Source organism: Nomascus leucogenys, chromosome 22a (genome assembly GCF_006542625.1).
Source record: "Nomascus leucogenys isolate Asia chromosome 22a, Asia_NLE_v1, whole genome shotgun sequence".
NCBI classification, from domain to species: Eukaryota; Metazoa; Chordata; class Mammalia; order Primates; family Hylobatidae; genus Nomascus; species Nomascus leucogenys.
Window position 1 is genome coordinate 1,193,212 of NC_044402.1, and position 20,379 is coordinate 1,213,590.

The 20,379-nt window shown below is 62.4% G+C and overlaps 1 protein-coding gene across 3 annotated transcripts in view; it reads right to left on the reverse strand.

The window, feature by feature from the left end:
- Positions 1-1,874: 1,874 nt before the first annotated feature.
- Positions 1,875-20,379, reverse strand: part of INF2 (inverted formin, FH2 and WH2 domain containing) — a 30,056-nt gene continuing 11,551 nt past the window's right edge. The window contains exons 2-24 of one of the 3 annotated variants that reach the window (XR_004027986.1): positions 19,853-20,252; positions 18,422-18,537; positions 18,188-18,347; positions 17,694-17,727; positions 15,467-15,608; positions 14,591-14,732; positions 13,634-14,389; positions 13,055-13,206; positions 12,909-12,970; positions 12,259-12,361; positions 11,937-12,022; positions 11,456-11,556; positions 10,714-10,784; positions 10,533-10,640; positions 10,008-10,078; positions 9,155-9,275; positions 8,717-8,881; positions 8,400-8,502; positions 8,100-8,261; positions 6,845-7,498; positions 6,361-6,417; positions 3,850-3,935; positions 2,677-2,690 (exon numbers count right to left, since the gene is read on the reverse strand). Coding sequence is in view for 2 of the 3 variants with exons in the window: in XM_030803695.1 (XP_030659555.1) it covers positions 6,362-6,417; positions 6,845-7,498; positions 8,100-8,261; positions 8,400-8,502; positions 8,717-8,881; positions 9,155-9,275; positions 10,008-10,078; positions 10,533-10,640; positions 10,714-10,784; positions 11,456-11,556; positions 11,937-12,022; positions 12,259-12,361; positions 12,909-12,970; positions 13,055-13,206; positions 13,634-14,389; positions 14,591-14,732; positions 15,467-15,608; positions 17,694-17,727; positions 18,188-18,347; positions 18,422-18,537; positions 19,853-20,243 (3,756 nt within the window). In the remaining variant the exon portion in view is untranslated. Of the gene's footprint in view, positions 2,691-3,849; positions 3,936-6,360; positions 6,418-6,844; positions 7,499-8,099; positions 8,262-8,399; positions 8,503-8,716; positions 8,882-9,154; positions 9,276-10,007; positions 10,079-10,532; positions 10,641-10,713; positions 10,785-11,455; positions 11,557-11,936; positions 12,023-12,258; positions 12,362-12,908; positions 12,971-13,054; positions 13,207-13,633; positions 14,390-14,590; positions 14,733-15,466; positions 15,609-17,693; positions 17,728-18,187; positions 18,348-18,421; positions 18,538-19,852; positions 20,253-20,379 lie in introns of all 3 variants that reach the window. The other 2 variants (XM_030803695.1, XM_030803696.1) reach the window with 2 other exon arrangements.

A 20,379-nucleotide genomic window follows, 5' to 3' on the forward strand; every position in this document is an offset into this window, starting at 1 on the left:
CACTAAGGGGGCTTGGACCGACCGTGCAGAGGTGAACGCTAGTGACTCACTGACGTCTCCAGACCCAGACTATAAATAGCCACGGGCCCGGGTGGGGGCAGGGAGTTGGGGCTTTTCTAAAAACAGCCCTGCCCAGGCCCAACAGCTGGGGCCCCTGCCAGTCACACGGCCCAGCCCGAATTAGAACACCCCCACCCCATACCCCCCACAGTGGGCCTGTCCCCAGGTGGTGGGCAGCACAGGAGCCACCGAGCTTGGGGCCATTCATCTGGGCCCTGCTGTCTCGATGTGTGACCTTGGGCAAGAACGAGGGTGCATGGGCGTGTCCACCTGTGGGTTCCACTCTTTGGGGGCCACACCTCCCAGAGGGACCATCGTACACAGTGGCCCAGGACACACAGACACCCACAGCCGCCTGTGTACAAGCTTGCAGCCACGGAGCCTTGCCATGCAAGGCACCCCCAGAGCTCCTGTCCGTTTTGGTTCCTTTGCTGGCTGTAGCCCACTAAACTGACTTCTCATGGAGCACAGAGGAAAAAGAAAAACCAGGCTCCAGGAAAGGCAGCTCCTCCTGTCACAGGGTCCCCAGTCCCACCTCTCCAGTCAGGAGGGGCGATGGCCTCACTTGCTGCAGGTGACCTTGTAGGTGACCCCACCCAATACTCCATAGTCCAGTTTTACTGGCAGATCTGTGGGGGGTGGGGAGGGGGAGGCGTTGAGCTATTTAACTTAAAAACAATAGCACAGATGGGAATGAAAAATGGTGCAGCTGCTTTGGAAAACAGTTTGGCAGTTACTTAAAAAGTTAAACATAAACTTAGCATGTTGCCCAGTTGTTCCTCCGCGAGGAATCTACCCCAGAGAAACGAAAACTTGCATCCACACGAGGACTATGCAAATGCCCACAGCAGCAGGATTCACAGAAGCCCCAAACTGGAAGCAACCCAGATGTCCACGGACAGAAGAGCAGACAAGCCAAATGTGGTCCATGCATGCAATGGAATGTGCTTCAGCCATGAAATGGAATGAAGTCCTGATACAGCCTGCAGCGAGGATGGCGCCTGAAAACAGCCGAAGGAAGCCAGGAGACATGCATGACGACATCTGGAGCGTCCGGAATACAGGTGAGTGGCTACCAGGGCTGGGGAGGAGCATGGGGAAGGGGTCGGACTGATGGGTGCGACAGGACTTCTTGGGGTGACGGAGAGATTCTCAAAATGGATGATCGCACAATCTTGATCTGCTGGAAAGCAAACGCCACCACAGCACACACATAACCAGCGAGTCTGGTGGTTTGTAAATTACGCCCCTGTAGAGCTGCACCTATCTCACCACTGTTGGGTGCGGTTCACCACTGTGCCCTCTTCTAGATGTTTCTTACTGCCTCCTGAGGGCTCCAGGGACAGCCCCTGGCCTGGGGGACTGGGGGCCCCTCAACAGTGAGTGTTCACACGGGGCCCGGGGGCCCCTCAGCAGTGACTGTTCACACGGGGCCCGGGGACCCCTCAACAGTGAGTGTTCACACGGGGCCCGGGGGCCCCTCAACAGTGACTGTTCACACGGGGCCCGGGGGCCCCTCAACAGTGACTGTTCACACGGGGCCCGGGGACCCCTCAACAGTGACTGTTCACACGGGCCGGGACCCCTCAACAGTGTTCACATGGGCCCCCCTCAACAGTGAGTGTCACGGGGCCCGGGCCCCTCAGCAGTGACTGTTCACACGGGGCCCGGGGACCCCTCAACAGTGACTGTTCACATGGGGCCCGGGGGCCCCTCAACAGTGACTGTTCACACAGGGCCTGTCCAGTGCTCACATTTGTGGGAACCCACGTCCACCGCCCACTCCCACAACCTCTGAACACAACAGTCGCACACCGGGCTAGGTCTGCGTTTTATTGGCCACGCATCCAGCCGCCAGCCTCAGGGCACACACCTGGCAGGGGGCAGGTTCGGGCAGGCTGCCCTCGCTGGGTGGGCAGTGAGGGGGCAGCGGCTGCTGGGTGTCACCCTGCAGCCCCTCAGGTGGACCTGTATTGTCCCCAGGGCCCGCCCACGCTGGGCAGCTGGCACTGGGAGGGGTTTTCTGTTGATGTGATGGCCAAGTTTCAGCTGCAGGGCAGAGGCCTGGCAGTGGCAGCAAAGGCAGACCGCCCCCCACTCCAACTTCAGGGGCTGGACATGCTGGAACGGGGGCCAGACCCCACGGGAGGGGACCCTGGCCTGCCACGGCACTGCCTGCCGGCTTACCCTTGCCCAGGGCCCCCAACTCAGCCACCTCCAAGCAGTAAAGACTTGCAAAGCATTGCGTTTTGATTAAACCCTGCTGGGCTGAATGGCAGGCAGAGCTGTGGTGGACACTGGCAGGACAAAGCACCCCCCGACTGGCCCTTGGCAGGCTGCACCGGGCGCATGCGGGTGTGGGCCAGGGTTGCCTTTAGGAAGCAGGTGGGAGGCTGGCACGTGCAGGCGGTCCAGGAGGACACCAGGCCTGGCAGGGCACTGGTGCCTGTCGGGGTCCCAGCCACAACACCCCAAGAAGGCTCCGGGAGGGCCCCGGCTGGGTAAGGCACGGAGTTTTGATTTCCGGGGCCCAGTGCCAGCCTGGCCCCCAGAAGAGCCTCTCTTGGCAGAATGGCAGCATGTCCTGTGGCCTGGGCTCTCTCACTTGGCCTTGGGCCTGGGCCTGAGGCCTGTAAGGAGAGAGAAAAAATGACATTGTTAAGAGCAGTTTTGCTGGGTATAATACCAGGTGCCTGCTTCTAGGTCCCCAGGTCCTTGAACCCCTCATCACCACTGTCCAGCAGGTTGTGCCATGCATCTGAGGTCCATTCTGACCCCAGGATCTTTCTCTGGAGCAGCACAACTTATCTAGCTGGAAGGTGCCGGGATGGCCTGGCCAGGCTGGGTTTTGGCAAGGCGTGGCAGCCTGAGCCTGTTTCCTCTCTGCTGAGATGGGGAGTCTCTGTGGCCTGTCCCCCACCCCATGTCTGAGACCCAGGCTGCACTGTCCTTACTCATTAATCCCCATTGCCACCACCTGCAGCCCTCATCGCTTCCACATTGAGCCCTGGGCCCCACACGAAGACCCCAGCAGCGCTTTCTCCAGTGGGCTGCTGAGGGCGCTCAGCCCCGCCCCAACAGCTCCCGCCACCCAGATGGCCCCCACACATGGCCCCACAGGCCTCCTGCCCCCAATGCCCTCTTCGCTTTCTGGTCCAGGGGCCCTCGATGGCCCTTGTCTGAGTGCCACTCCCACGGCCACCACAGTGCCAGGTGGTATCCTAGCTCCCCAGTGGGATAGCCCAGGCAGGGTTTGAGAACCACTCTAAAGAGACAGCAAGAAAACAAAAATTGTCCAAAACAATCCCTCAGAGGGAGATCTCAGCACCATTCCCCACTCAGGGAACCTGGAGAAATGGCCAAGACCAAGGCCTGGGCAGGGATGGGGGGGATCGGCAAGTCTGGGGTGAGCTAGGAACATGGGCTTGTGCCAAAGATGGGAAGCGCTCAGGGGCTGTGGGTCAAGGGTCCGTGCTGGTCCCCATCAAATGCACGGCAGTGGCAGTGAAGGATTACTGCACATTCAAAACTCACGTGATGGAAAAAGGGAGGGGAGAGGGGAACGCTCGGAGGAGGGGCGGCGAACACAGAACCGCGCTGCAGCGGCTTGTTCCACAGGTCACCACCGGTGCTTATTAACCAGACAGCGTGGTGTTGGTGCAGTGGAGGTTCAGAAACCACTCGCGCAGCCGTGGTCAGCGCTGCTGCCACGAACGTCCCCACCCAGCTGGGGAGGACATGGTGTCCCCTGGGGTAGAACTCCTGCCCCAAAGCTCAACCTGGACGTACTTGGGGGGATGCAATCAGGCAAACCCAAAGTGAAGTTATCTTCCTGAATGTCAATGTCATACAAGACAAAAAGGGGCAGGAATGTTCTAGAACAAAAGAGACTGAAGCGATATGACAACCAAACACAGCGTGTGACTCTGGATACAATCTTAGTTTGCAAAAACAACAAAGCAACAACTAGAAAAGGAATTACTGGGACAAGTGACACATCCACATTGGGACCAAGTATTAGAAGCACCTGGACGTGAAGTGTCCCGCACTGTACCCTGCCCGGGGGGGACTGGGAGGACGGCAGCGCACCCTGCCTGGGGGTGGGTACTGGGGAGGACGGCTGTGCTCTCAGGTGTCTGTGGGCGAGGTTAGGGCTCCAGTGCCATGATGTTTATAAGAAACTCTCAAATGGGTCAGTTGGAGGGGAGGCAACGTAGCAAAATGATCACAATTTTGTTATTTTTGGCAAATGGTTGTAGTTTCGGAAAGAAGATGTTGTTCATTCTGATCTCTATGCAATTTCCTGTGGTGTTGAAGATTTTCTAAATAAAAAGGTGGGGGCTGGACACGGTGGCTCATGCCTGTAATCCCAGCACTTTGGGAGGCCGAGGCAGGTGGATCACCTGAAGTCAGGAGTTTGAGACCAGCCTGGCCAACATGGTGAAACCCCGTCTCTGCTAAAAATACAAAAAGTTAGCCAGGCGTGGTGGTGCGTGCCTGTGGTCCCAGCTACTCAGAAGGCTAAGGCAGGAGAATCACTTGAACCTGGAAGGTGGAGGTTGCCGTGAGCTGAGATTGCACCACTGCACTCCAGCCTGGGCAACAGAGTGAGATTCTGTCTTGAAAAAAATAAAAAATAAAAAGTTGGGGAGAGGAGGATTCCTTCCTCTTGCTCTCAGCCGCCTGCGTGGCAGGAGCTGGGGCAGGTGGAGGCTAAGCACATGTAGCAGGTTCAGGAGGGAACCAGGTGGAGCGTGGAGCTGGCACTGGGCACGTCCATCTTTCACTGGACCATTGTCAGGTGTGGCCGCCTGCCTCAGGCCTGCATGCTCCACTGTTCCTCACACTCAGGGCCAGCAAGTCCAAGTTCCAGCCTCTAAGGGAGATGCCAGCACCTTTCTAAAAAGAACACGTGGGCGGCCGGGCGCGGTGGCTCACGCTTGTAATCCCAGCACTTTGGGAGGCCGAGGCGGGCGGATCACGAGGTCAGGAGATCGAGACCACAGTGAAACCCCATCTCTACTAAAAATACAAAAAAATTAGCCGGGCGTGGTGGTGGGCGCCTGTAGTCCCAGCTACTCGGAGAGGCTGAGGCAGGAGAATGGTGTGAACCCGGGAGGCGGAGCTTGCAGTGAGCCAAGATTGCGCCACTGCACTCCAGCCTGGGCGACAGAGCGAGACTCCGTCTCAAAAAAAAAAAAAAAAAAAAAAAAAAAAAAGAACACGTGGGCGCTTCACACCAGAGAGCCACACTCGGACGATGACCCTGGAAGCAAGAGCTGGAACCCAGGGTGAAGGCCGTGCCCCAACAGCGAGGACAAACTGTCCGGAGAAGCTTCTCCGGGCTCACGACCGCTCTTGCCTCTGACGGGCACCAGCAGACCTCACGTGTGCACCTTGAGCCTAAGCCCCAGGCCCAGCGGTCAGCATATCTGCGATGCACGGACACTGGGCTGGCTCTGAGCAAGGCTGGAGGTGCTGGAAGACGCCACGACCTGGGCTCACAGAGCTCACGATCGGCCGGGCTGGACCTTCTGGTTCTCTGCTCTAGCCCCTCCTCCACCCAGTGCAGGCTGGTCTGTCTAGCTGGATGCATCAGCCTCTCCAGCCCTGCGGACGGACCTGGCTGACTGACCTTTGGCTGGAGGCCCCCCAGAAGGTGCGGTGTGCTGGGGGTAATCTGCATCTCCACAGACCCACCCATGACCTCGGGGTGGGAGGACACTGTCCAACAGGAGGGGGGTTGCAGTGTGCTGGTCCCTGGCAGCATCTGCCCTTGCGACTCTCCCTGTCTCCTCACAGACTTCCTGGGGACACGCCCTAGGAGGCCCCACGCCATTGACACACTCAGAGTGAAGCTATCCCTCCACCGACAGACACAGCAGGAAAGCCACAGGGTTACTGAAACTGCAGTTAGGGCCAGGACACCAGACAGGAGCAACCTCAGCCTGTCCTGCCAGCCAGGAGGTCCCGCCCACGCCCGGGGCCCCGATCCTGCTCGCTAAGGGAGCCCGGCTGGCCCCGCCACCTGCCCTCTCAAGGCCCGCATGCCCGGAGCCAGCACTGAGGTTACGTCTTGCCTGCGGGAGGCACCAGTTGAGCAGGTAACCTGCGGAGAGGGAGGGGACGGGGCGGGGGGAGCCCAACACCAGGGCTGCGGAAGAGGCAAGGCCACACTGACACACCACGTGGGCTGGAGAGAAGCCAGGTTAGTGTCCCGGAGGGGTGTGGGCAGCAAGCTCCAGCCCCACTGCCCTGCAGCTGCTGTTAGCCCCCACGGAGCACCGGCTGCGTACATACCTTACTGGATCACACACAATTTCTTTGTTTTATTATCATCAGAATCAGGGGGAACCTCTGCTTTCAAATAAAAGAAATGTACTCAACGGCTTATCACACAGGAGCGACCCTGACTCGGAGCGGGTGGGGCTGGGGGGCCCGGGACAGCCATGCCAACACCCTCTGAGGGCTGCCCGGTTCTTTGGCCACTAAGCCACATGGCAGCCACTTGCCTGGGACCTGGTGCCCGGTGTCCACCCCCTACTCCCTAACGGAGGTGGCATGAAGGTGGGAATTAGCAGGTTGGAGGAACAGTTGCACAGACCGCAGCAGCCCACAAAGCTGCCCTGCGGTGGGTGCGCTAACGCCTCCTCTCCCGCGCCACACCCAAGTCACCTCTCCTGGGTGCCACTGGAACGTGCAGTGCTCAATGGAGAAGGGGAGGGACCGGCTGGGTGCCAGTGCCCTGGCATGGGACGGTGCCCGGGGCCCCTCCCTGAGTTACCTTCCTGGCTCCTGGAGGGACGCTTCTTCCTTCGCTTGCCGGTCCCCTTTGAGGCCCGGCCCCGGGCCCTGGGGAGTGTGCCCGACCCCGAGGAGTCGGTCACTGCATCCTCGGAGAAGGACTTGTCCAGGGATGTGTCCAGTGCGGACTCTGGGGCCGTGTCCTCCTCATCCTCGTCCTCATCCCCACCTGGGCCTGCTGCAGGGGGTCTGGCACCACGGCTGTGGACGGCGTCCTCCAGCCCCTCGCTCGTGCTGTCGGCCTCGGCCTGGAGGACGCCCAGCAAGGACGTGCGATCCTTGGCATCTTGCCTTGAACTTCCAGCTGCAGGGGGCTGGTTGCTGGAGAACTTGAGGGGCTTCAGGTCCTGAGCATCTCCCAGAGTCACCGGCCAGGCCCCCTCCAAGGGCTGGGGGCACTGGGGATCCTCAGTGGTTAGGACATCGCTGGCATCCACATACCAGGAAGAACGCCTCTCCAGGGGCCGGGGACCACCCTCCTCCGACTGCTCCAGGGTGGGCTGAGGGTCGGGGGTCACGGCGTCTACAAGGTCCCAGCCCCGGGACTCGCTGGCCGTTGTAGCATCAAGGCCGGGCTCAGAGGCGGGAGAGCGTGTGCTGCCCACAGGGTCTCCTGCAGGGTTACTGGTGGCCACTGGATGGAGGGACACACCAGTGAAGGCCAGGCACCCTGCCCCAGAGCCAGCCCAAGCACAGCCTCCTCCATTCCACTGTCTACCAGAATGCCCTGCAAAGCCTCCTCCCCAGGAAGCCTCCTCTTATGTCTCAGAGCAGGACTTGGCCTCAGCATCCTTGGTCTGTCTACACTGTGGCAGGGTGGGGACACTGGGCCACGCCATTCCCAGCACCCTGAGGCAGCCACCCCAGGAATGGGGTCCTCCCACCAGGGCCTTGCCGCCTGCCTTTCCTGCCACCTCTAGCACCCTCTGAGCCCAGGGGCATCTGTCAGTGGGCCTGGCCTCATCTCTCTGGAGCCCAGCAGCTGGACCGCTGCTTCAGCACTAACGGCAGGGCCTGTTGTGAAAGTGGAGGAGCTGGAGTGAGTGGAGGGAGGGATGAGGGATGAGGGCTGAGCGGCCACCACCTGTCCCCTCGGCTGTCCCCAGTCTTAGGGGCCTCCAGGGTGGCCCAGGGAGAGGAGAGGGCTTTCCGGTGAAGTCAGGAGGACTTCCTGGAGGCACAGGATAGGGACAGTGGCAAGGGGACCATGAGGAGGCAGTGGGAGAGGGTCTTACCAGGCTCTGTGGCTCTTGGGGGATCCATGGAGGCTGCCTTGCTGCCTCCTTCAGTGTCCCCGCGGCCCCGGGCCGTCTTCCGCAGCTGGAAGCCCTTCCTGATGTCGGCCAGCAGAGCATCGATGACACACACCTCCTCCTGCTTCCCGGGCCCCTTCCTGACTGAGGAGCACGGGGCACTCAGAGAGCAGCACAGGGACCCTGGAGCCCACCTAGAGGGCTGGGGGTGGTGGGGAGGCTGCAGCACAGACAAGGATCCTGGAGCCGCCCCCCAGCCCCGCTCAGCCGGCCCAGCCTCACCAGGCTTCCCGTCCTCTCCCCGAGGCCGCCGCGCCTCCTCCTCTGCCAGCTGCTGCTTCCTCCTCTCCGCCTTCGCCGTCTGCTCCTTCCGCTCCTTGTTCTCCTGCACTGGCAGATGTGGCCCCGTCACCCCAGCGTGGCATCCCTCAGGGGCTCTGTGGGCCTGGGAGTCCTCCTCCCTGAGCCACGGCAGCGCAGGGCCCACATGGCTGTGTCGGCCGGACGAAAGGTGCCTCGGCCCGTCCTCCTGGAGGAAGGCCAGGGGCCTCGGGACCCCACTCTAGCCAGACAGGCTGTGCCCTGCCGGCTGCCCCCACCTTCAGGGCGCGGAGGAAGAGATCCCGGAAAGCCTTCATGGTGCTGAACGTGTCCTCCAGGGACAGCTGCTGGGCGTCCTCACACAGGTAGTCGGCCAGCTCCCGCTGCTTCTGCTCAATGGCCTCGAACAGCTCGTCCAGTGCCCGGAAGGCCGAGATGCTGGCCTGGGGGCAAGGGCACGTGACAGTCCTGTGAGAGCCCGGCGCGGGCCCCACCTGGGGTGAGGCCCTGAGTTGCGGGAGGGTGGCGGCCACAGGGACAGGCCCTGAGGACGTGGTCTCTGAGAAGGAGCAGGGGCCTGTACCCTGACCATGCACACCTGGGGAAACTCGGCCCCCAGGATCCACCCTGGAGCCAGGAGACAGCACAGCCACCCGCCCGGCTCGCTCTATCAGGGCAGCCTCTCCTGCCAGCCCCAGGCCCAGGCGCCCACTTGCCTGGAGGCGCTCAGTGTACTGCTCCTGGACCTCGGCCACAGAGGCGGACACTTTCCGCTCGGTCTCCAGAAGCTTCTTCAGGTTGGAGCTGGTCTCTGAGCGGATGATCTCCAGGTTGATCCTGAAAGGTGAGGAGGGCCGGGCAGAGACAGCAACAGCTGACGTCAGCCTCACTGGGACAGGGGAGCCCCTCCTCTACACAACCCCCGGCGCCCCACTGTGCTCCCCGCAGGCTGTACTCTGAGGCTGCACGTGCAGTGTTGGGGTTGAGTGCCTGTTCCAGCCGACCCTCAGCCCCCTGTGAGTGTCTGCGCGGGGATCCTAATGGTCAGCCCGTCCTGCTTGCCTAGTTCTCCCCAAGGCTGAGCAGCTCCTGAGCCAGAGAACCTTCCAGGGCAGGTGGAGCCTGGGAAGGACCCTGTGCTAGGGGCCTGGACTGTGTAGTGGGGTGGCCCAGGCTGCCCTCCTGCCTGGGTTGTGTGACCCAGGTGACACTGCTTTCCTGGACCTCCGTTTCCTCATCCATACGATGAGGGGGGCCCGAGCCTGCTCACGGCTGTCGTGAAGGTTCACCTTGTGAAGGGGCTGTATTAGACCTGCTCCTGGTGTGACCTTGCCCTGGCCAGCCCTTGCCCTCTCTAGGCCTGTTTCCTCGCTTAAGTCAGAAGGGGATGGGCCACGGCAGACCCGGTCCTGTCCCAAAAGGAAAGTGTTCTGTTGGGCAGGGCTCCGCGGCGCCGGGGCTGCGCTGCGGCTGTGAGACCCGGCCCTGGAGGGCAGCCACCTCACTGGCTGGGGACAGAAGTCAGGCCCCCGCCTGGCTGAGGTGGGTGGGCTGGCAGGAGCTGCCTACCCTGCCGCTTGCGAGGGCTGCTCCAGGTCCCGGGGCAGCTGCAGGAGGTCGGGGTGGCTCTTTTCCGCTTCCTGCAATGGGACACGTCCAGTGAGATCCACTGCGGCCACACTGTCCACCTGGGGATGCCCCTGTTCCTACTCCCCCAGCTCTAACCCGTAGCAATTAAGGTCCAGAAAAACCCCAGCACTCCAGACCCTCAAATCTTTCCCTTGGGCCTGGCTATGACTTTGTGATGTTTCTGCTTTTCCTAGGGACTGTCCCCCAGACCAGGGACGGGTATCCTGGGCAGGGACGAGGCTCGTGCAGGGGAGCCAGTGCTGCAGGAAGGAAGGGGTGCTGGGAGGGGTGGGGGCATGGCTCTGACTGAGGCTGCTGGCTCTAGACGGGGTCCTGAGACAGGGAGACCGGCGGCCTGAGTGGTGGGCACAGGGGGGTATGGCCTCTACGCCTCTACACCGCAGGTCTGGGGGGACTTGAAGCCCTCCCATCGTGCCCCCGCTGGTGCCCGTCGCCACGGCCCACCTCCAGCACATGGTGCAGCAGCGTCACGCGGTTCTGCTGGGACTTGGTCTCCGTGAGCTTCAGCAATGTACTGATCTTGAAGCCGTCAGCGTCACCAGTGTGGCTGCCCTGGGAGGGGCAGGGAGTGAGTCTCGCCAGCCCCCAGCAGGCCAGTTGGGATGGGGAGCTGCCCCTGACTTACGTAGTTGAGGAAGTTCCCAATTCTCAGGATCAGCTGGCAGAAGATGGGCAGCTGGCGGCTGGTGAGGAGGCCTGCAGGGGCAGCCAGGGCTGGAGAGGGGCTCTTGGTTCAGAGGCCCCAGATGCCCTGGCGGTGGGGTGTGGTCCTGCTTGCCAGTGCCCCTGCACTCCCTGGCTCCTCCCCAGGCTCAGCCCAGCACTGGAATGGTCACAGGACAGGGCCTGGGGGCTGCAAACCCTCCACCAATGGGAGTGGACACCTACAGTGTGCCTGACAGACGTGAGCTGTGCCTCACTGGTCCGTACCTGTCTCTCTCCCTTCCCAGTGGCTGTGGCAGGTCTCCATGGATTCCCCTTTCAGAGATGGTGCCTGCGTGTGTGCACTTGTGTCTGTATATGTATGTGAGGGTGTGTGTGTGTGGGGGGGCATGTAGGTGTGTCTATGTGTCCTGTGTGCATGTGTGTGCTTGTGGGCTTCTGTGTGTGCACATACCCGAGTGGCGGTGTGCTTGTGTGTGCACGTGTCTGAGAGTGGCGGTGGGCATGTGTGTGTGTGTCCAGCAGGCGTGTGCACCGAGGTGGTGGCAGCAGGGTGGTTTCCGGAGTGGTGGTGAAGGCTGGCACCCTTGGGTGCTCTTAGCAGCCATTACGATACTGGCAGTAGCAGGTGCCCCGAGCAGCCCTCCAGCCCGGGTTCGGAGGCCTGTCCCTCCCGCACACGTGTCCCGCTTGGCCCCACTCACTTTCGCAGGCAGCCAGCACCAGCTGGGCCTTGGGCCGCACCATGTCCAGCACGGCGGCCGCGCCCTCACACAGCAGCATGCACTCGATTCGCAGCTGGTAGCTGGGGATGGCACAGACAGGCATCAGTGGCCTGCACCCCCCACCTGTCCCTGCCAGAGGGACACTCAGCACAGGGCTCTGACTTGGGTGGTGGGCAAAGGGAGGGGGTTTCCACTACCTGCCCCATCCAACAGGCACCCTCCCGGGCCTGCGCAGACGCGGGATCCAGTTCCTCCAGAGGCCTCGCGCCCCACACTTTGAGGGGAAGGACTGGGGGTGGGGCTCGAGTGATGTTTAGAAGCCCGACCGCTGCAACGCTGCTCCTGGAGCCCGGGGCAGCCATTGGCACAGCCCCTTCTCCCTGGCTGGGCCCTGCTCCCTATTCCTGCTCTCCTCCCACCTGGGGCCCAGGCCCTGGGGCCTGAGGGCGGTCGTGCTCACCAGGGAATGGCCAGCAGGAGGAGGTAGAAATGGTCGGCGCTGGCCAGCTTGGCTCGCTCCTCTGTGAATGCCCGCAGGTTTTCAATCTGCCAGGAGGAGAACGGCGTGTGGGATCCCCCCACGCCAGCTTCCCGCCCTCCTGGACTGCCCGCTCGGCCCAGCCCCTCCAGTGCCCATCATGGTTCCCTGTGGCTCACGGTTCAGGGCAGAGGTGGGACTGGGACGCCTCCCTTCTCTGTCTCCCTGCTGGGAGCCCCCGGGACAGCCTCTCCCTTGGTTGGTGGCACTCACCGGGGGCGGGGTGTAGGGGTGGTCCTCTCACCTCGTGCTTCTCGGGAAGGAGCTTAAGGAGTTGTTTGAGAACCTCCACATCAAACTTGGTGGTATCCCCGGCCCGGATCATGGCAGCGACCTCCTCGTTGGAGCTGGAGCAGGGAGAGGACCGGGCAAGGGGAGAGTGAATCATGAGTCACCCCCACCCAGCCTCTTTGGGACCCCGCCTGGCAGGGTCTCCCCACATAGTCATGGGGTGGCCAGGGCAGGTGGGACAGAGAGCGGTCGAGTTGTTGCCCACGGTCACGCGGTGAAGGGGACCCAGGCTGACTCCCACCCTCGCTAACCTCCATGGGCCCTGTTCAGGAGATGCAGGATGGGTCAGGTGCAGCCAGCTCCCTCGGCCAGTGCTGGACACCCGCCCCAGGAAGGGACTCGGGGGCTGAGAGTCAGGGCCCACTGGTTTAGCCACTACTTGTTGTGGCCTTGTGGGGGGAGGTCCCAGCGCTCTCTCCCTGGGAGCCTGGACAGCCCCTAGCTGGGGCAGCGCGGCGCTATTACCCGCCCACAAGCCTGCCTAGGGGATGCAGTGTGCACTTCCCATGGTGGCCTGCAGAGGGCAATGCTGGGCCCAAGTCAGGAGGCTCAGGTGGAGGCGAGGCTCCGTGGCCTGGGATGGGGGCCACCTCCGTTACTCACCACTTAAATTGCTTCAGGAAGATGTTGAGGTTCAGGCTCTTCTTGGCATCAAGGAAAGTGATCTAGAAAACCCCCCCACCCAACAGGCTGGTACCGGAGCGTGGCCTGGCAGGCGGCCCCCGTCTGAGTCCCTCCCCCGTCCCCACCTCCTTGGGCTCCTTCCTGGCCCGGGTGGCCGCTGTGGTGGGCTCCTTGGGCTTGGCTGCAGGGAAGGAGAATAGCCGCTCGATGCTGGAGAAGTCGGGCTCCACAGCCTCGGCGTCGGGGCTGCTCAGGGACGCCCACATAGAGTTGTGCTCTGTCAGGTAGGGACAGGGCCAGTGAGGCTCTCGCAGCCCCGGGGCCTGGCGATCCAGCAGGCAGGGGCTGGAGCCTCCCAGAGGGTCTAAAGGATGCCCTGCCTGGGGCCCAGCAGGTCCAGCATACAGCAGGCACCCTACCTCCCTACCTGAGCACTTATAGCCGGACCCCAGGGCACCATGGCACCCCAGACACACTGGCTCACGGGAGCATGTGGAGGGGGGTCCTCAGAGGTAGCCCCCGGCCTGCTCCTCCCCCGTCCGTACCTCAACCACAGGCGCAGAGCCCAGAGCAAGGGCCAGGCTGCCCTGGCCACGCACGGGCAGGACGTGCACACAAGTTCCATGTGCCACCTGCCCCTCTCCCCAGCAGAGACCAGCGCATGTCCTACGGGAAGCTTCCCTTGAGGGTCTGGGGACACTCACCACGTGCCACGTTGGATGGCAACTTCTGCCAGTTCAGCTTCTTCATGCGCAGTGTGGGTGGGTTCACCCGCCGATGGCTGGGGACCCATGCTGAGCCCAAGCTGTGGTCCACCTGGGCCACGATGACCTCCTCCATGGCTCCCGCCACGGGGGGGCTGCAGGTGCAGGGCAGTAGTGGAGGTGGGGGTGGAGGAGGGCCCCAGCCCATACCAGGCAGCAGGGGTGGGGGTGGGGGCGGGCATCTCATGCCTGGGAGTGGTGGAGGTGGTGGGGGCAGGAACTCACAGGAGCCTGGCAGGGGTGGTGGTAGAGGAGGTGCTGGGGGGGCCATGGCCCCCAGACCTGGCATGGGTGGGGGTGGGGGTGCTATTGGGAGGGCCTTAGCCCCCACACTGGGCAGGGGGGGTGGTGGGGGAGGGGGAGGGGGCTCGGCACTGGAAACAGGGAGCAGGGGTGGGGGTGGGGGTGGGGGTGGGAGCGGGATGGACTCCTGCTGCTCCGTGGCTCTGGGCTGCGAAACTTTCAGGATGCTCTCACTCTGGGCGTGGTCCACAGGCTCGCAGGCAGCAGCTGCTGCTGGCTGCTGGCCCTTCACACTGGGCTTGGGGGTTGTAGTGTTTTGCAGGGAGCTGCCCCTCTGGCTCTGGTCTAGGTTGGCCTGGACGCTTTTATGGGCCTTGACCAGGGGGCTTGGTCTGGGTCGCCCCTTGACAGACAGGAGTCGCTCAACCACTTCCTCCAGGGTGCACTCCTGGGCTGCCGTAGGGGATGTCCAGGGTCAAGGGAGAAGGGAGTGGGGGAGGGAGGGATGGGGGCTTGAGGAGGAGGCAGGAAAAAGTGACCACCTCCCCCGGGCAGAGGATGGTTTGGGGCCAAGGACAGGCTCCCTCCCCCATGGTCTAAGACCCCAGTGTCTACCCACCAGGCTGTGCCTACGCCCCTGCCCCGCCCCCTCACCATCGCTGGCCAGGAGCACGGCCCGGTTCACGAGGCTCTCCAGGGCCTCCCAGAGCAGCTGGCTGGAGCGGAGGGTGGGCTCCAGGTGCAGGAGGCCCTGCAGCACCGACAGGAGCTGGGCAGACACCGGGGAGCAGCTCACCTGGACGGGCGAGTGTGGGGTGCAGGTCAGCAGCCGGCCCCTCCCTGGTGGACTAAGGACCATTGGCCTGTCTGCCAGGGCATCCAGTCCCATCATCCCCTCTATTCCCATGGATCCCTAGAGATGAGAGTCTCAGCGACTGTGGTACTGGTGACATGTGGCACTGCCCTGTGCATTATGGGATGTTAAACAGAACCCCTGGTCTCTACCTACTCAATGCCAATAGCACCCCCTGCCCAGCTGTGGCAGCCAAAAATGTCTTCAGATGTTGCCAGATGCCACCTGGGGACACAACTGCCCCCAGATGAGAGCTGCCAGGTTCAGGGAATGAGGGGAGGGCCTGAGCTTGATGAGAATTCAGCCTCTTCGCCCCTCACCAGGCCCCGAGGCCTCTGAAGCCCACCTGATGGGGACTGGGCAGCTGGGGCCCAGGACAGTACAGCCAGCTGTGGGCCGCACTGGTCTTTGGAGCCCCGTCCTTCTGGGTCCTGTGGCCCTGGCTCTGCTCCCAGGGCCCAGCCTGGCCCCCAGGCTGCCCGCTCTAGGCGCCAGCTCCCTTTCCAACCCCTGGCCCCTTGCCGCTCCCTGGAGTCTCACCCCAAAGCTGGCACCATGGCCCAGGTCACAGCAGGGTCTGACCAGGGCAGGGAGGACCGTTCCAGGCCCAGCCTCTGGACCTCAGGGCCACAGCCTGCCCTGGAGGGCTGCCCTCCGCCCTCCACCCCCCGGCCCACCTTGTGGAACAGGGAGGCAAAGACCTCCTGGTGGCTGCTCATGTCGACCCCGCCAGAGACTCGCAGCAGCTCCTCCTCGTCCTCGGCCTTAGCCTCCTCGAAGGCCTCCAGCTGGATCAGCAGGTCGGCGTCCTCCAGGTCTCTGTGCAGGAGGGGCAAGGTGGGCTAAGCCTGCTGCTGCTGCCACCGCCAACATGCAAGCGGGGCAGCCCGGGTCGGCGCCAGTGTACCAGCCCCGCTCAGCCCACCTGGGACTCTGAGCCAGGCCGTGGCCAGCTGTGGCTGACATGTGACCCACAGAGCCAGGGATGGCGACCTAAGAGTGGCAGCTCCCAGGTCAGTGCCTTGCGCCCTGCCAGGCTGCCCCCGGCTCACCAGGCATCCGCATGCCCCTGGGGAAGGGGAAGGGCGAGTGTTCCCACTCCCATCGAGTAACGTGCACCAAGGCCTGGGGAGGTGGCACACGATAGAACCGGGCCGTAACCTTGGGGGAGGGAAGGCCCTCCTCTGGGCGCGGCATGACCACAGTGAAGACCACACCTGACGTGGCTCCACAGGGCTGCACGGATACAGGAGGGGCGGGGCTCTGGCCTGAGCAGGAGGAACCTTAGTGTTCACTGGGCCTAGGACTTGCCAGTCTTCTCAGTCTGGTCAATGAGCAGAGCCCTCTGCAGGCAGGGCCAGCCCCCTTCAGCCTACACTGGCAGGGTACAGGCACCCATGTGAGCAAACTTTGCCTGAGGCCATTTCTTTTTTTTTTTTTTTTTGAGATAGAGTCTTGCTCTGTCACCCATGCTGGAGTGCAGTGGTACGATCTCGCAACTTCCACCTCCTGGGATCCAATGATTGTCCTGCCTCAGCCTCCTGAGTAGTTGGGATTGCAGGCACATGCCACCATGGCTGGCTAATTTTTGTACTTTTAGTAGAGATGGGGTTTCACCATGTTGGCCAAGCTGGTCTCGAACTCCTGACCTCAGGTGATCTGCCCATCTTGGCCTCCCAAAGTGCCGGGATTACAGGCGTGAGCCACTGCGCCTGGCCCCTGAGGCCATTTCGACACCAGGCATTCTAGCCCTGGGCTCCTCCAAGCTGATGTCCCTGGGTGTGGGGACACTCCCCTGAGTACAGTTCTGACTGAGGCCTGGGATAGAGCTTCTCAGCTATGTGGGTTCCCAGCAGGTCTGCAAGATTTAGCAAATGAAACTACAGAGTACCTGTTCAATTTGAATTTCAGACAAACAACGAATAACTTTTGGCATAAGTATATCCCATGCAACATCTGGAATATACTTACACTAAAATATTGTCTGTTGTGTATCTGAAACCTGAATGAACTGCATGTCCCACACAGTACCTGGCAATCCTAGTTTCTTTTTAAAAAAAATTTTTATTTTAGACTCAGGGGGTACATGTGTGTGTTTGCCACATGGTACACTGTGTAACACAGGCGATTGGCCTTCTAGGGCAGCAGTCCCCAGCCTTTTTGGCATCAGGGACTGGTTTTGTGGAAGATAATTTTTCCACAGACCGGGGTGACGGGAATGGTTTAGGGATAAAACTGTTGCACCCCCGATCATCAGGCATTAGATTGTCACGAGGAGCACGCGGCCTGGATCCCTCGCGTGCGTGCGCAGTGAGAATCTAATGCAGCGCTGATCTGACATGAGGCGGAGCTCAGGCAGGAATGCCCGCCCACCGCTCACTTCCTGCCGCATGGCCTGGTTCCAATAGGCCATGTACCGGTCCACAGCCTGGGGGTTGGGGACCCTTGTTCTAGTGGGTCTGACACCAAGTAGTGACGAACACTCTACCCTGTAGGTAGTTTTTCAACTCTTGCCCTGGAGCCCGTGTCCCTGTCTCCATCTTGCGTCCACGTGAACCACCCTGCAGTTCCCTCTTATTGGCATTTCATTTTCTGTTTCTGGGTTGGTTCACTTAGGGTCACGGCCTCCAGCTCCATCCACGGTGTGCAAAGGATATGAGCTCATTCTGTCCTTTCTATGGCTGCTGCAACCCTACTTTCTATGGGCAGCTGCCAGGGACAGTGAGCTGGATTCTAGCCTGAGACCTGGCTTCAGGCTGGACCCCTTGGGGTTACTCTGGGGGAGCCACCTCCCTGCCATCTGGAGGTGCTGCTTAGGTGAGGTGGCTGGGATCCAAAGGGCAGGTGGGCCTGGCCTTGGGAGCAGGAGGGGCAGCTGGCAGGACCGCTACAGTGGGGACTCACCGCAGGCGAGCCAGGACATCCAGCAGCTGCAGCCCTGGGAAGGGACGGACAGGGTCAGAGGGTTTGGAGGCCACTCCCCACCTTCCCCGTTTCACTTCTGCCACCCAGAGCACCTGGCCCTGCGCTGCTGCACTCATGGGACACCAGAGACCCGAGGCTCCAGAGGGAAGATGTCGTGCTGGACACGCAGTGATGCTTACTCAGGGCTCACTGCCAGAACAGGCAGGGCTGGAATGAGGTCTCAGGCCCCCGGCCCGCTCCACTGCCTGGCCAGCCTCATAACTGAGAACGGTCCGGGGTTGACCCCCAGGCGTTCTGAGGCCTGTGTCCGTTGAAGGGGCAGGTGGTGGCAGGCCTGAGATGGTGCCTTCCTCTGGGGCCCTGGGTCAGGGGCAGGTTTTGTGGCGCTCCCACCTCCCCAGGTGGATGCAGCATGGGATGCGCTGGCCAAGAGGCGGGCAGGAGCGGGCATGCAGCCTGGGGCGGGTGCTTACCGATAAACTCGTTCCGCAGCTGGGTGCGCGCGCGCAGGTCCTCGGGGCCCAGGATGACGGCGTTGATCACGCTGAGCAGGGTGACCACGTAGGGCACGTTGTCACTGCCGGAGAGCTCGTTCATGACAATGCTGAAGCGGTACTGCTGGCTGCACACCGTCTGCGGGGAGGGTGGAGTCAGGGCACACCCAGGCAGGGAGCCCCATGTGCCCAAGTCCAGGCCCTGCCACCCACCTTGTAGTGGTCCAGGGCGTCCAGGGTCAGTGCGTGGCCCTCGGGAGAGTAGATGCACAGGGCGGCCAGTAGCTCAAACACTTGCTTCTTCACCATCACGTTGGATGTGTCCAGGGCTGCCAGGGTGGAGTGGGCAGGTTCAGCAGGGTCAATGCACCCCTTCCCATGCCTGTGCAGCTGGGCTCAGGGCTGGGGCTCTGGGCCTGGCAGGCAGATGCCAGGGGGTGCCGGGCACTTGTCTGTGGCCCACAGCAGTGCTGAACAAAGGGCTGGGACCCAACGAGCTGCCCGCTCCTCGGTGTCCCAGCTCTGCTCCTGGACCACAGGCCAGACCCTGCAGGGAAGGGCTTGGAGGCAGCTGCCCCATCCTGTCACTGGCTCTGGGCCCAGGTTTTCTCCCAACGCAGCACTTACTGTGTTTACGGCAGACACAACCTCATTCCTATGAACCCCTGCCTCCCACCCCATCCCTGGAGCTGTGAAAGTTCTGGGGGTGTCTCTCATCTGACCCTGCTGAGAACAATTCACAAAAGACTCCATAGAGGGGCCCTGGCAGGCCCAGGCTGGGGAGACAGGCTGAGAGTGGCTGGCCCCTACACCCGCCTTTGTCCCCTGGGTCCGACAGAAACAAGGCGCCTCTGGCTTGCTTGCCCCCATGGGTCCACCCCGCCCATCACTGCCCACCCTAGCTCATCCTCAAGCATCGGTGGGACCATGGCACAGCAAGGGTTTCTGTCAAGGGGCCGGGACTAACTTTGAGCACAGCCTGGGGAGACTTCCTGGAGGAGGGGAAAGTGAGCTGGGGTTTAAAGGCTTAGAGCAGGACCTTGGAGGACGCAAAGGCAGAAAACACGAACAGAGGCAGAGACCAGGGGCCTGCCTGCCTGCCTGCCTGGGATGAGTCCCCTGGGTGCTGGAGTAGGGGACAGGGTGGGGAGGGAGGCGCTGGGGAAGGCGCTGGGAGGTGGAGGGTGACACCATCGGTAGGTGTGGGCCAGACCTGAAGGGCTCTGTCTGGGCTGAGGCTGAAGGGCTTGGAGCCAGGCAGGTGCCTGTAGGGAGCCACTCGGGTGGATTCGCATCTCTGACTCAGGTGACTCCTGCCGCCGAGGTGTGGACAGAGGCAGAGGGTGGGAGCCAGCACAGGACGGGGAGGCAGGGTGGGGCAGAGCCACACAACAGAGAGGGGCACAGGGGGACCGCTGGTGCAGCAGTGCGGGGACTGGGGTGACCTGGAAGCCTCAGACTCGGAGTGCATGTGGATGTTTTTCCTGAGCCCGGGAAGCCAGTCCTCCTCCAGGAAGCCCTCCTTGCCTGTCTGGCTGCGCTTCCTCCTCGTGGGTCCCCAGGCCTCCCCGGGTCTTTCGGGCCTGAAGCCTCATACCAGATCCCCAGCGTCCGCCTGGGCGGCCCTCCCGCACTGCAGCTCACCCTGGGAGAGCTGGCGCACGTAGCCCTGGTTGCTGAGGATGTACTCGATGCCCTGCCGCGAGTTCATGACGGCGCGCACGCAGCTGACGCAGGTGAGCTGCAGCAGGGCGTCCGAGATGCGTGCGACGCCGCGGCCCGACAGCCGCGCCAGCGCCTCGAGCAGCAGGTCCAGGCCGCTCTGCTCCAGGAACTGCACCATCCAGCCGCCGTCGCTGCCCTCCAGGCGCTTGCGCAGGCCGGAGTAGTTGACCACAGAGGGCATCTGGAGCAGCCGGATGCACAGCTCAGGGTCCGCGCTCTCCAGGTTGGCCTCCGTGGGGTCCGAATCCTGCGGCCCCAGCTTCTCCTTCAGCGCTGCCCACTTGCGCTGTGCGCCCTCCTTCACCGACATCTTGCCGAGCTGCGGGCAGAGGGCAGGGAGCCGTCAGCGGGGAGGGGATGGGGGCTGTCCTCCTGGCCACCAGTGCAGGCGGGGCCCCTTCCCTCAGTCTCAGTTTCTCTGCTGCAATTCCTGCTCGCGTGCCATG